Source organism: Austrofundulus limnaeus, unplaced genomic scaffold (genome assembly GCF_001266775.1).
Source record: "Austrofundulus limnaeus strain Quisiro unplaced genomic scaffold, Austrofundulus_limnaeus-1.0 Scaffold60, whole genome shotgun sequence".
Taxonomy (NCBI): domain Eukaryota; kingdom Metazoa; phylum Chordata; class Actinopteri; order Cyprinodontiformes; family Rivulidae; genus Austrofundulus; species Austrofundulus limnaeus.
The window spans coordinates 782,473-798,266 of NW_013952462.1; the positions used below are offsets into that span (position 1 = coordinate 782,473).

At 39.2% G+C, this 15,794-nt stretch overlaps 1 protein-coding gene across 4 annotated transcripts in view; it reads left to right on the top strand.

Annotated features, from left to right (window-relative positions):
• plxna1b (plexin A1b) overlaps window positions 1–15,794 on the top strand; it is a 199,413-nt gene that overhangs the window by 31,760 nt on the left and 151,859 nt on the right. For all 4 annotated transcript variants that reach the window (XM_014009644.1, XM_014009646.1, XM_014009645.1 and 1 more), the window contains exon 2: window positions 4,540–5,979. In XM_014009644.1, coding sequence (XP_013865098.1) covers window positions 4,798–5,979 — 1,182 coding nt within the window. In that variant the 5' untranslated portion in view covers window positions 4,540–4,797. The remainder of the gene's footprint in view (window positions 1–4,539; window positions 5,980–15,794) is intronic.

A 15,794-nucleotide genomic window follows, 5' to 3' on the forward strand; every position in this document is an offset into this window, starting at 1 on the left:
CKGGGTTACTTTAGAAATCAAGCTATGTTCTGCTGCCAACCTGCTGAAAAACTGCTCCCTGTAAAAACAAACGTCCCTGTGCAAGTGTGACAGATGGGCTTGGTGATTTATTTATTTATTTATTTATTTATTTATTTATTTATTTATTTATTTTTGATAATTTTCCAGTAATCCTCAGTAGAAGAGTGATTAGTTTATTGCTGTGAGGTTTTAGTTTTTGGTGCGGCTCATGCATTTTGTAAACTAGTGTGGTTTAAAATGTTAGTTCTAACCTCTTGTGTCTCTTTAAGTGTTTGAGACCGTCTCTGATTTGGACCCATGAGGAGACTAGGACAACCAACCAAACTGCAAAAGACACGTTTGACACTTTGCATAATGCAGTGTGTCTAAGGGGAAAATATAGAAGCCTAAATATTTTTAAGCACCAGATTCTATCATATTCATTAAAATCACACTTAAGGTTTTTTGTTATTATTATTTTTATGTTTTGAATTTGCACTGTATCTAGGGATTGGTCACCTCTTCCCTCATCAATCTATTCCTCAGTGTATTGGGGGAGGGTAATCCGTTCTTCCCATATGTTAGATAGGGACTGTGAGATTAGGCAGACCCTGCGAGAGGATTAAGGCATCAGGGTTTGGGTCCCCTTCTTTCTCGCTTGCTCTCTAACTGTCCCACCCCCTCCACCTGCTTCCTGCCATCTACTTGGGCTGATCAGCCCCCTCTCACACTCCTCACCCCCCCACCCCCAGGCAAATATCCAATCTCTAGAGTGTTTTGGCTGTTGAATGAAGAGGCAGAGGGCAGATTAATGTCAAGGTCATTTATTTTGTGCAGATGAAAGTTTTAATTTACACATAATAATTTGATAGTTATGGGGACAAACAGAGTTGACATATTCAAAAAAAAAAAAGTGTAAACTGTATATTTGTCCTAAGTAATCAGTGATTGTCCTCATTCATTAACAAGCATGATATAGTTGGACATTAATTAAATTGTGTGTTATCCAAAGTGTCGTGGACAGCTGTACTTCTTCATTAATATTACTTTTTAATAATAATGCTGTACATCTCTAGATTCTGGTCAGAATAAACGTTAAACACAACCAAACAAAAACCGGTGTAGGAATAATTAATGGCTCAGATCTATTTGAGCTCCCTTTCAGATTTGTTCTGAAATATGTTGTCTTTTTTGACTGTMACAGATCAATAAAAACCCTCCCTCATTAAAACACCTCAGTTGTTGAAAGTCCACTGACACAAGTTGCATAGTTTTGTCCCAAAATATGTCTTGTGTTTTAATTGGCTTAGTATGCCAAGATATGATTACTGCTTATTATTAAAAAAGGAAATTACAAAAATTGTCCTAATTAATGATTGGTTGAATTAGATGGTCTTTTTGTCTTTTCAGCAGTAAAACAAAATGTAGCTTCTCTTTAATTTCTTAGTTCTTTTTTCACTAATTTAATTTCTGTTCTTCTCTCCATTTGCTCTAAATCCCAAATGTGACCCAGATGTTGTAATGCAACACATATAAGACAGAGAATTTGTCCAAGTGCCGCTCTTCTTCCTTTCTCTTCATCATCCCCCTCTCGACACTTTTCTCCTCCTCTTTCTCCCCTCTAGTGTCGAGGGCTGTAATTGATGTGCCAACGGCAATAAATCAGCACAGCTTTATACCGCCACCATTATCTGAACGGGCAGGTTTGGAGAAAAGGCTGAGGTTATCCAGCTCTGCTCCGCCAACACCTCACAAAATTTTCAGCACCCAGAGTAAAAAAAAAACAAAAAACAAAAACAAAACAAAAAAAAAAACAACTTGTCTGTTTAAAAAAAGGGGAATAATAAAAGGAGAGTGAAATAAAGCTCAGGATAATCTCCGTTTCTTATGGCGTTCTTTTTTTTTTCTGTTTAAGAAGTGCGTCTTATTCCATTTTCCAATGCCTATTGGGTAGGGATTCAGTTTTGTCAGTTGATGGGATATGCCAAGATCAAATTCAATCAACTTGCCCCCTTTTTACAGCCCACTGTCTCTAATGCTTTCCATTTAATTGATAAAGGCTTTCACTCCCCCAATTCATTCATTGCTCATTCCCAGAGCGTCAGACATGCTCCAGTCCAAAATGATTGACGCGTTTTCCCTGATGGTGCCAGATATGATTCGCAACCTTCCCACCATTTCACTGAAACTCTGGAGAAAAGGGAAATTGAAGAAGGTTTTGAGGGATAAGGGTGGKGAGAAGTAAATGGAGAAAATTTGAGAAAAAAGTAATTTGTTCAAGAGTCAAAGTCAGAACCTGTCATAWACAGCAAGGTGTGTCGTGAAGGAGTTTCAGGGGGTGGGGTGGTATCAGTGGTAACATTCACTGTGATTTATTTTTTTTAACGTCTCGTTTCTTGCCCTCGAAGTTCTGAAGTATGTTTCATTATGCCTTATTGACCACTAGATAAAAGCAGTCATAGACTCCAGGTGCAATTTGTCGTTAGATTCACATTCCCTTCCCAACTGTAGCTGGCCTAAATGAAGAGAGATTACAGGAGGGACACTTTTTCCCAGGTTCTGTCCCATTCTTTATCACACATTAGCTCGCCTGCTCTCTCTGCCTCATTGTGTCTTTGCCTCTCTCYGAAATGACAAAGGAAAATGAGGCAGCCAGCCTCCCTACGCGCCGCCACGCTTTAAATTGACATCTGCTCTCATCACTCCATGCGACTGTACAGTTGAGCAAGAAATTAGTTTTTTTATAGGCTGGCTTGTCACTTTATTGTGCCTGCTTGTGCCAAAGAGGCCGCGATTCGCACTGAGTCYTTTTAATCTCTCTAAGTGGAGAGTAGGGGTATATCTGATAATTYCAGGCCCTTCTGTCTGCAGTTTTCTTGCTGAAGTGCTTCTATCCYCAGGGCTCCCCTGGTGTTTGATTCAAGCAAAGGTGTAGCCCTGATTAAACTGCAGTAAAAGACCAGGTTTTTGTTTGTCCACACTTTATGCCCATGCAGTGTCTGTCTCTTTTTTATATTGTAAAATGACTTTGTATTTGCCAGGCCAAAGTTTACATGACTTTATGACTAAGCTTGTGCCAGTGGAGTTATAGTCTGCTATTTCATGGACTGTCTACACTGTTGTTTTCTTTTTCCTCTCTTCACCTAGACTTCATAGTTTGAAGCAGTAGTGTCTATTAATGATAATCTTTCTTACAGCAGTACTTTCAAATGCTGTTTTACACTCGTGTATTTTCTTTTTCTAAGCATAACTTTTCAAAGTGAAGCAGAAATCTGTTTTTGAAGCAGACTCAGATGCTTTCCTAATGGCTCGGTGATTAATAGACAGATTGCTTTGTGTCTAAGTGTCTCACCAGAAGAAAAGGAAGTGGAAAGCAAGTTGGGGAGACTTGAGGGAAAAAAAGACAAAACATTTTTCCTCATTACGCATCTGTCCTTCCTCTTTCATTTCTTTGTGTAACATTCTTACCTCCTCTTTCCTACTTTCCTACCTTCTCTTTGTTGTGTGTCATCTTTTCCAATTTGTTATGGCCGTAAAACACCCTTTGCTCAGTTTTGATAGTCAAGGTGAAATTGAAGCGATGGTACCAGGGAGGGTTGCATCCTGTTCTGCATAATTAACATTTACAGTAGAACTAATGTTTTGATATGACAGGGGCATGATTGGCCTGTCAAGTAGCAGCATGCCGTTGGCAAACCTSTCTCTTAATCTTTGTATTTGGTGTTGACAATGCCGCGGGGTACATTGTGAGCTTTGCAGAACATTTTGTTTCTGTGAAACCTTTTGAGTAAACGTAAGCTAAACAAATATGTATCTTTTACATTTTTAATTTTTTATGTTTCCAAATAAGCTGACAGTTTAAAAATTGACATGTGGGCAGAATATTAAGCTGAAGAATAAGTTTGTCACAATGAGAAAAAAATAAAATCTTATGCTCTTTTCCCCCCAATTAGTTTATCAGGTATACTAAGTTCAGTTTATACAATACCAGAAACATTTGGAGTAGTTTTTGCCTTCATTCTCTGCTGCCCTAATGGTTGTTACCAATTTGCACGAGCTAAAATTGTAATTACAGTGCGAAGAAACCAGTTAGTGTGTTAAATTTGATGCAGTTCAAACCATGACATGAAAGCCTTTAAGCAAACAGAGTTACAAATTGCTTGCTGTCAATTTTTCAGTCCCTGCTGGCAGTTTTTCAAGCGCAAACCTCTAAAACCACCGCTGAAAGTTATGAAATACGAGCCAGTTTAATGCTGTGCATCCATAACTCATTGCTATACTCAAATTTTGTGTTGAGAGCTTTTAATAATCGACTCCTGCCTCCCCTGCATCTACGCTCATAATTCACTGTTGACACATTTGCCTTCCAGACTTGATTTGATATTATTTATATTTTGCCAAGCAAATTTCAGTGTGCTTTCCCCCATTATTGTAACTGTAATTTTCAGGCCTTTTAGGCCTCTCTGCCTTCTTGATGCATAATCAATAGGAAATGTCCCTTGAAAACTCTAACAAATTTTTTTTCTATTTGCCTTTTAGGTCTCCCTCTTTGTGCCTGTTTGGATGATGTTCCTGATGACTGCTCTCAGAGCTYAAAACAGGGCAGTGGATCAATAGGAGTTCTGTTTCTCCTTCCCTGCTCCTTCACTCCCTCAAGCTCTCCTTCCTTATTCTTTTAAAGTAGAAGAGAAAACAAATAATCCTGCATAGGATCTACGCACCAGAGCTTGTACGCTTCCTCCTCCTCTCTTTCTCCTTTCCCATCCCCCCAGCCTTGCCTCTGTGGACACCCCAGTTATGTATCTTCTCAGTCGGTTAGTAACCCTCCCTAGCCAGGGGAACTTGTTACTCCTCTTGGGGTTTTTAGTCATCATGGGCCCATCCCTCTCTGAAGGACAACCCCCACCTTTCAAACAGTTTGCCCGCTCTGACTGTTTGCTCACACATTTGGCCATCCACAACAAGACTGGAGAAGTCTACGTGGGAGCTGTCAACTGGATTTTCAAGCTGTCTAGCAACCTGACTGAACTGCGAAGCCATGTGACTGGTTCAGTGGTAGACAATGAGAAGTGCTATCCTCCACCCAGTGTCCAGTCCTGCCCTTACGATCTGGCCCAGACCCCCAATGTGAACAAGCTGCTCCTTATAGACTATGCACAGAACCGCCTCATTGCATGTGGCAGCACGTCGCAGGGTATTTGTCAGTTCCTGCGCCTGGATGACCTCTTTAAGCTTGGGGAGCCTCACCACCGTAAGGAGCACTACCTCTCCAGTGTGGCAGAGTCGGGTACAATGTCAGGAGTTATCATAAGCTCCCCCCAAAGTCCTACCAGCAAGTTATTCATTGGAACCCCTATTGATGGCAAATCGGAGTACTTCCCTACCTTGTCCAGCCGGAAGTTGATGGAGAATGAGGAAAATGCAGACATGTTTAGCTTTGTTTATCAGGATGAGTTTGTCTCTTCTCAGCTAAAGATCCCTTCAGACACGCTGTCCAAGTTTCCTGCTTTCGACATCTATTATGTTTACAGCTTCAGCAGTGAACAGTTTGTCTACTATTTAACAATGCAGCTAGACACTCAGCTGACCTCACCTGATGCCAGCGGAGAGCAGTTTTTTACCTCCAAAATTGTCCGCCTCTGCATGGATGACCCAAAATTTTATTCCTATGTTGAGTTCCCCATTGGCTGCACTAAAGATGGGATAGAGTACCGTTTGGTGCAGGATGCTTTCTTGGCTCGGCCGGGCCGGCAGCTGGCCAACTCTCTGGGGATTTCAGAGAATGAAGACATCCTCTTCACGGTGTTCTCTCAGGGTCAGAAAAATCGGGAAAAACCACCTAAAGAGTCAGCGTTATGCCTGTTCACCCTGAGGAAGATAAAGGAGAAGATCAAAGAAAGAATTCAGTCTTGCTACAAGGGAGAGGGAAAACTTTCTTTACCRTGGCTGCTTAATAAGGAGCTGGAATGCATCAACTCGGTAAGCTCAAACCCTTGTCTTTGTTAAAGTTTTTAAAAGTGCTACTGAATACATTACCTTGATATGTGTACTGCCTGGTTGTTTCTTACTAACTTCCTCTCTGTAACTTCATTGATAAGGACCAAACACATGGTGATTACCCATATAAGACATTAAAATACATCTGTTTTTCTTCTACCGTATTCCTTTTATTTTTTTTCTTCACATTTTCACTCTCCCCACAACCTCTTGAAGCTCTGATTCAGTCAGACAGGGGACATCATTAGCCCAGTCCTCTGGATTTGTGAATTGTCACTCAAGAGGAGCACTCACACACATCCACACTTTGTGCACACAGCGTGGCTCGATGCGCTGAAGTGTAAGATCCCAAGGGATAGTGTGAGTTGGACTTGGTTTTTCCTAACTGATCCACTGAGCGTGGCCTTGCATGCATTACAGAAAGACACCACTTGCACAGATATGTACACTTGCATTGGCTAACAACGGTGACCTAAAGGCACTACAGAAAAACACACATGTAGTTCTCACCGTCTTTCACATACAGTATATACCTTTTTACTATTTCGTATTTCTCTCTAATATGGCACAAAAAATGACATCATTTTTTTCATTTGGCACTTTTTGTCTTTATAAAACATGTCAACACAGGGTATTCTCTCTGAGCAGCTTCTAATGGAGTAGGCTGGAAAGAATAAGGCTTTTTTTTTGTCTTTGTTGATCTTCATTAGCTTAAAGGCACAGATTTGTTGTAAGTAATGTGAATGCCTTAGAGCTCCTTTATTCCTCTCTCTTGCCACCTTCTGTAGATGTGAGCTCTTTGTCTTCAGTGGTTGTCTTCATTCTTAGTGCACATCACTCTAACAATAGCTTTAAGGCCATAACGGAGAGCATCTCATTTATTTCAATTAGATTAGCCAGAGCTATTGGTGTGGAGGGTTGTTTGACTCAACCTTCTATGGAGTTTAGGGGTTCTAGTAGACTCAGTGTGCCTACAAGTGCCATATGTGCCAGGCTGATGATAAAAGATTTTTTCCCTTGTTCATTTAAGTTGGCTTGATGGATAGACAAGAAACACATCAATGTTAAGGATGGGTACCTTTGACATTTGGATCCATTCGGTACCAATGTCCAGTACCTGGGAATCTGTACCGGTACTCAACGGTACCAATTTTCGGTACTTCGTGTGTGTGTGTTTTTTTCTAATAATGAACTTTTTTTTAATTCAACATATTTCTGAATATATAAAATTTAACAAATGTCAAGACAACATCCAACTCTGTGTATTGTAACATCAGTTTTTTAACTAATTTCTTTAAAGTGAAAACTCTTGAAAACAACAAGACTGTTTTGTCTTATTGCACAAATTAAAATCCAGCTCCACATATTTCTATTGATGTCATTTCCCTGCTTGAAAAATTGCGATMGAGATCCATGGAAGGCAAATAAGTTTAAATCAAATAAGCAAAAGAGGATGGAGTTAAAATAAATAAAAGGTATTCAAGTTACGTTTTGAGCATCCAAAACACGTCCAACACTTCAAGTTAGCTGCTTGTGCTCTTTCAGGTCAGACACGTTCTGACTGTCGGGGAGTGCCTTTGTTGTTTTCCTCTGCCGGTCTCTGTTTAATGGTGGATGAAATAAAGAAAGTGGCGAAACTTTATTTACTTTGAGCAAGCGAACGTCGTGTTTAGGGCTGCCACAATTAATCGATTAATCGATGACTAATCGATTATTAAAATAATCGATGACTAATTTAATAATCGATTAATCGTTTTCTTTTTTTTGTTGTTGTTCTTTACTTTGTTTTTCTCTCCAAACTGCTTTGACACCTTCCACTGCCACATCTGCCTTTCTGTCCTTGACACACATGCACAGTAGTGGTAACTGGGGTAGGCCGTGGACGTCACAAGACATTATACAGACAGGCTCTGGTATCATGGCTACCCAGCAACGGAGCTCAAAACTGTGGGAACTTTTTAAGAAAATGAAAGAGAAACCTGTGCAATATCTGCAGAGCAGAACCTGCCTTCCACAGCAGTTATTTTTAGTTAACATTTAGCTAAAATCTAATGATGGTTATACAATAGCAGCTGCATTCTGACGTGATAAGCTGTATGTTTTATATTCAATTAACGTATGATCCGATTAGTCGACTAATCGAATAAATAATCGGTGATTAATCGATTATTAAAATAATCGTTTGTGGCAGCCTTAGTCGTGTTCACAAGATAATTAATCCACCAGATAATTCAGAGGCGGTCTGTTTGGCGAGTTTTACTCCAGGAGCTGCGAGGCTTTCAAGCTACATTCAGACCGAGCTCTGCCTCTGTTTACTGAACCAGCGGCTGCTGATGTCATTACGCTCCTGCYTGATGCTGCGTTCAGGACAAGCATGGAATATCTCCCACTCTTACGCCAATATGGTCGCAATGATGCGTTTAGGTACCAAAACTTGGTACCGTTTGATGTTATGTGAATAGGTTCTCGGTAGTACCGACAGAATTCGATCTGTACTTAAAAAATTATCGAATTTGGTACCCATCCCTAGTCAATATAGATTAGAGGTTTACATGAAACGTAACTTTGTTGTCTTTCACAAGTTACAGCAGAAAAAGCATACATGTTTCCATTAACAATAGCTATGGCTTCATTTAAATTTTCTAATTAAACACAGCACTGCTGGAATGCAAACAATTTAAAATCACTCAGTTGCTTTTACATATTTATTGTCATGATGACACAACAATGCTATTCCCATTAAGAAATATTTTCCTTTTTTGTGTGTTTTGAAGTTTTATATTTGCTAAAAGCCAATTTAAACTTTCAGGATTGTCTCGTTTTCATTCATACCTCAAAAATTCACTCATGTCCTCACTTTGTCCCTCTGTTCTGCTTCCCATCTCATTCTGCCCGGCATGTTACCATGGTTACTGTGCTTTTGGTAAGGATTGCATCCACCAATGATTTATCATCTTCTAGACATCATTTCAAAAACTATTGTGCTGTTGAAACTGTCATCATTGGTGATGCAATAGCTGCACAAGAAAAGGCTGACTGGATGACCTCATGACAGCAGCAAGACCTAAGAGGTCAGCTTTAGGTTAATGACGTCTGCTCCGATTGCCCTAAAAACCCACTTGAAGTCAGCTGCCCAACTCTGACCTCAGCCTCGGCACAAAGAATCTATAATCTGATATAATTTTTTCAGTGTGATGTGCTGCACAAAATAACTAAACACTACAAGCACAGAGTATACCAGAAAAAGATGTATTAATCAGAAGAGTCAAAGTAAAACTTAACATTGTGTGCTTTTTWTAATAGTAAGTGAATCTGTTCACATACTAATCAATGTGTACAGAATCATAGATTTGTCTTMGTCATTTGACTCAGTCTGAGCACTGATATATTTTTGACTTTAGGTATTTAGGTACAAATATTTCAGTTTAGGTGTGTTAAATCTGTGTTAAAGCAGTGTTGAAAAATAAGTAATCAAATGAACAGATACAAAACTAGCATACAGATCATATTTACAAGACTATTAGAATAATTTTACACACTATTTKATGTACTAGTTGAGTTTAAATGGAGGAAAAGGTAGAATTTTTATTTCTATTGTATGGCAGTGTACAACAAAACAGAAAGAAAAATACATATACTTTTAAAAATAAGCTGTTAAAAACCTAAACTTAAATCTAACTTCCTAAATGATTGAAGTAGTGGGACATTTTATAAAATTAAACATTTAGAATAGGATCATTAAAATAGTTCTGTCTTAGATTATAGAATTTACACATAAATTTTGATTTACTGTCTGATAACCAGCTATACTGTTGTTAAAMTGGTATGAACTCAGTCATGTTACTTATTAACTGCATTACATGGCAGAATCTGTACGATTTCTAAACGAATCACAAGTCAGATTTACAGTATCAGATCAGTTCTTGCTGCTAAACAACATATTTGTTAAATATTGCTGTGACAAGGAAGAATGTATATATTTTTTAGTTTTGTTAATTTAAGCCCCTCCTAAAGTTAAGGAATTTAAATGCATTCTTAGCAGTGTGGGAGGTGCACTGTGACACGGGGGTGTAGGGTGAATGTGTGTAGGTTGACCCCGCCGTGGTGCAGTGGAGAGGCCAGGGCTGGGTGGGTGGTGGGGGGGCTGGGTAGACCTGAACAGCTGTTAACCACACAGACATGATTGATCACTAGGCGCTCTGTTAACTGTTCGTATGACGTTTAGTAGCATTAGCTCATTTCATGCCTTTGGCCATCATTAAGATGATATGTTTTTATTAGCAAGTCAGTGGGTGTTTTTAGTAAACGTAAATGTTAAGGCATCCTAGACATAGGTCTTTGATAACACACGCTTTCATAAATAAAGCACACTCCTACTGTTTAACAACTCAGCTCTGTAACCGGCTATATTTGTCTCCCGTTGGTGAGCGATGTGTCTCAGTTTTGTCCCTGAGCTTTATTAGTGAACCTCTGACCTTCTCCCCAGTTTGAGAGTGAATCAATATAAAGCATTTCCACAGAAGGAAAAGGAGAGGGTGGAAGAGTGTTGCTAAGTTAGGTCTGAGTGAGAGGAACGTCACTGAAAACATAGAAAAGAGCGCAATGAGAAGAGAGGGGAAAACAAGAAAGAGGACTCATATAGAGGTGAGAGCAAGACGGCATGAACAGGGATCTTGCAGAAAGTGAAAGAGAGAAAAAGGCAGCCAGAACCAGGGAGGGAGATGAGAGAGCAGGAGAGAAAGGTGCGAGATGTGGGTGGATATAAAAATGAAAGAACACAGAGTCAGAACCAGTGGAAGAGTTGGATGCCAAAGAAACATGCTGGAGAGAGAACAGGAATTTGAAGGATAGTGTTGAGGAGATGAGGAAAGCAGAGAGAGCAAAAAAGGTAGGAGTGAGCCAAGGGAGACGCCCAAAGGAAGAGAAATGATAAAAAAAAAAAAAAAAACACAATTTCCTGAGTTTGCACCCAACCCAAAAGTTTCTTTAATCTGAACCTTTGATCACATCAATTTTATATGTTCAAGTATAAAATGCTTCAGACTTGTTTGATTGTCTTGTTATAAAGTGTTCATGCTGATGGCAACACATTCGAACATTTCATCATACCTTGATTCAAACACAGACACATAGCACATCGTGTTCCTCAGTAAATAAACTCTGACATTAAAAAGTAAGCTGTGACAGCACTTGACTGCATTTACTGTTTTAGTTGACCCAGTTAATGCATTTGCAACTTGAAAAACTTCTGAACATTTGTCCCAAACAGTTGATGCAAAATTTTTAAGCAAATATCAATGAGTAGCAGTTGGAATATGTGTTACAACCACACCATATTTAAAAGAATGTCTATAAAACTGATTAAATTTTATAGACATAAAACCAATTTAGTTTTTTCCAACATCAGTTGGCTGTGCTGGCCATCTTGAATGGTGTTGGCTTAAAAAAACAGTTAGTTGTAGATGAACATCCAGTGAAGGTTTTTAGGTAACATTTTGGAAGAGGGCGTCGACATTTTAAGTTTTCCCACCCCCCAGCGCTTACGAGTCTTACGGGACCAGAGATTTTGAAAACATGCAACAGCTGCTGAAGCCATGACATTGCTTTGTCACACGTTTACACAAAAAATTAGGCAACTTATGCTGATATATAAAAATTTGGTTATGACTGTTTTACTCAGTTATCGATCRGATTGTTAGCAAAAAAGTATGTACAGGTCCAAAATATGCTTCCAGTAGATTTTATTTTTAATTTCAGCTTAGATGTCTTTTAGTGTTGGACAAACATTTTTTTAAGTTTGCATATGTTGTCTAAAACGTTATAATGTGACAGGGCCTTAACTCCTCTATCCAATACAGCACAATTTATTTTTTTTTGTCTTCCACTGGCTTCACAACATAACTGATCACCCCCTCCCCCCACACGCCGCTTACAGAATTCAAGGAAGTTAACAAAATGTAAAAGTTATGGACAGAGCAGGAGCAGAGTATGTGAAAGCAACACACAACAGCAGCTACTGTATCACCACTACCTACTTCCTTTATCCAAGCTGTCACAATTTATTCCTTATGTGTCTTCRTCTGGCTTCATAAAATCATTGCGGTGACCCGCACGCTGCTTCTGAAGTTTATGGAAGCTTATAAAATGTACAAAGTGTAAAATAAAATCCTAAGAACACAACAACTCCAGGCAAACCTGAAAATCGGCACTATTTTCGGCACTGCTACGACACCCTGGCACTCCGAAGTGCCTGTCCAGYGATTGTTGTTTTGTAAGTTTCATTAAAATGCATCCAGTGGTTCTTTAGAAAATTTGGTAACAGATGGATGCACACAAACACTGTCACAAACACCATCATTTACCTTCACCTTTTGGTGGTGACAATACAAATCTGGTGCTTTTAGTTGGCACAAGCAAAAGTTAAATTAAAACAGGAGAGAAAGACGAATATTGACAATATTARTGAAACCAAGCGAAAGTAAATGCAATCCGGTGGGGGTGGGGAAGAGGAAATGAAAACAGAGCCAAGAAAAGAGCAGCGAGTCTTTTACAGCCAGTGTGCAGTGGAAGGCGAGGCAATGATTCACTGGCTGAGTGAGAGGAGCAGGGAGAGTGGAAGAGTGATGGCCTCAGAACTTTTTTTTTTTCGCTGCCGCTGCCAAGAACAGCCCGAGAAAAGGGTGGATGACAGAAAGAAGGGAGGGAGATAGAGGGAGGAGAGGAGAGTGTGATTGAACGCTGACTGCCGCACAAATAATATCAGCGTCCCTCACCTGGCCACTGCACTGTCCTCTTCAGCCATATATTTCTCTGTCATGTCAGCTCCGAGTGTGTGTCGCAGCTCTTCTGACGGGGTGTGTCTGCTTGCTGTAGGTGCCATACTAATGAGGGCTTGGACGCACAACAATATCTCTGAAATACTTTAGGTTGAGAACAGCAAAAATCTCTTATTATGGGATCACGTAGCAGAATAGATCATATTTTCAACTTTTTAAATGAAGAAAGGCTTTGTCCAACCTGTCAAAGTTAAGAGTTTCAGTTTCAGTCCTTAATAATTGTAACATATAACAAACTTCCAACATTGTATCGTGTATCTACTCCCATTACTTTGGCTATGATGCCCCTGCTCTCATGGGAAGTACAACTCATTGCCACTTTCTTTGTTTATTTCAAAAGATTACTCAGAATGTCACATCTTTCTCAATACCAAGATGGATGGGAAAGTTTTGAACTTTGCCACAAGCCGCTGCATCAGTCATAGAATCAATCATAGCAAAAGAGTCTGTCATCTTTAAAGGCCGCACGGACCAGCTGTTGTCTGGCCCGCAGAGTCAAAGGTGAGATTTGAAACTCAACCTGAAATCAATAGTGAAGTCATCGCTTTTCAATCTGTTAAAATATTGATTAGTTTATTAGTTTCAGCTGACAGCTTATTGAACAAGCTTGTAGTTTAAACTAAAGCCTAACTTGTGAAACAAAGGGAGTGCTTTAACATCTTTTATAAAAAAAAAACAGTATTTTTCTCTCGTTTATCTTTAGTTGTGCATTTTGGGAGTTAATGAAAGCTGTTGGGTTCTAAAACCCTCGCCAGCGGCGGAGATGTTTATACTTGTTGCTTACATTGTTGTAGGTTTCTCCAAAAGGACAGGTGGAAATGTACTTTATAACTTGTGAAATGTAAATAGGAGAGCAAAAGCGTGACGAACAAACAAGCTGTTGGAATGGTGCGCGACGCGCGCAGCCTCTGCAGAGTTTCAAAATTTTGGAGGTGCATGGCCACGGTCTGGGACACCATGCGGGGACGGTGCGATTGCATCTTTTGGTGCACGCCCCCTCAGGCCAGGTGCGATGCGTCAACCATAAACCAGGCTTTGGTTTACATCAGTATGTTGGACGCAAATACGGGGGTGGGGTGGGGGCTTAATCTAGAGCCTTACAAAAATCCCCTACAGAAAAAAAATAAATTCACAGATTGAATCTTCTTTCTTACTGTTATGTTCAGTCAGATTTAGATTATTTATGTGCTCTGACATTTAATTTGGGGATTAGTTTAAAATAACTTTTTTTAACAAGAAACTCAAAAATCAAATTTTTGCTGCTCTCGAGTAGCATCTTACAACAAACTCATCACGAGCCCATATCAAGTGACCCAAGGAGATTTTCATTACTGCCTTACAGACGAGACAAAGTAGAACTGACTGTGAGGCCATCTCCTAACCTGATTAAACCCATCATTAAGAATATCATGTAATGGATGTAACACTTGTGGTCTTTGTAAAACACTGTTTTATTTCTGTGGACCTAATCTAAAAGGATGTGGCAGCAAATGTGTTTAAGTAATTAAATCTGATTAATTGAGCCAGAGTTGATGAAGAGTTAATTGACAGTTTAAATGAGTTGAGCTAGGAGAAGCCAATTGAGCACCATGCTTTAAAAGTTGTTTTACTAATGAGTTTATGTCGGCTAATATTTGATGATTTGATAATATAGTATTTTATATATAAAAGAAATAYCAATAAATTGGGGAGTTTTAAAAACCGAATTTTCATTTCCAAAGAGCCAGCAGTCGCGTATTAAAGTGTTGCTCATGTTTTAACAGAACAGTAGAAAACCTTCAGAAAAGACCCCATACAGATTGCTCGAGATGCCCCCCACTGATCTTTTTCTCTTTCTGAGTGTTTKGCTCCACAAATCAGCAGCTATAGCACAACTCTAATGATACTAATTGTCAGTGTAATTATGTATTGATTGGTAGTGTGTGTGTGTGGGTGGTGTGTTGGATACATCATTATCAGACGTAATCAGGAATTGTGGGTAAGAGGGTTGTGCTAATGTTGCACGTGCTAATTTCCTGAAGTGGTTTTGCTCAAAGTTTCTGTTTACATGCTTGCATTGGTTTTTAGATACTTTGTATTATAGTTTTTAACACTTGCTTATTAATCCTATGTTCTTGTTGGCTGTGCCTATATTCACATTCAAGCCCCTTTTTTGCTGCTGCGCTCTCAGAATTTGAGTTATACGCATTTGTGCGTGTTTTCAGAAGTGCTTTTAWTACGATTTCCTTCATGCAGTATGCAATGTTTTTCTGTCTCTCCCAGTCYGTTGTGGCCTGAACATGTGGTGACAGCTTATGGAAGCACTTCTCTGAATACGTGCCAACTCCTTGAGGTTTCACTGTCTGCTTGGAGTGCACTCAACATTGAAATTACCATTGTGCACCCCATGAATATGGAATGGGTGCAGTCATCTCTGTTTGTAAATTATTGATCAGTGAGGATCAAGTAACATATTCTCGAAATTAGCTACTCATTTGGAGGCAGGTAGGTAAAAAAAGTACAGAAAAATCATTTACTCCACCRTTTTTTCTAAGTACGTTTTTAATCTGGAATTGAAAAATGGTATAGTTGGTATGTCGCTAAGTTGCAACTCTTGGACTAGTTTATAGGGGAAATAATAAAATGGCTGGAAAAGTTTGAGAAAATACTGAGTTTTTTGGTTTTTGCAACCAAGTAACCAACAAGCTGTGAGGCAGCATTTTGAGAGGCTATTTTTATTAATTTATTTTTTAACTARAGCCTATTTTTGTGTTACTGACCATGCAAGTTTTTCATTGCCCACATTGGTTTGTTTTGTACACACCGCATCAGCTACCCTCATAACTTCTGACTTAATCTGCTGGCGTACATTTTAAAATGAAAATATGAAGATTTGGTTCAGTTTTTCTTCTTCTTCTTCTTCTTCTTCTTCTTCTTCTTCTTCTTCTTCTTCTTCTTATTCTTATTCTTATTCTTATTCTT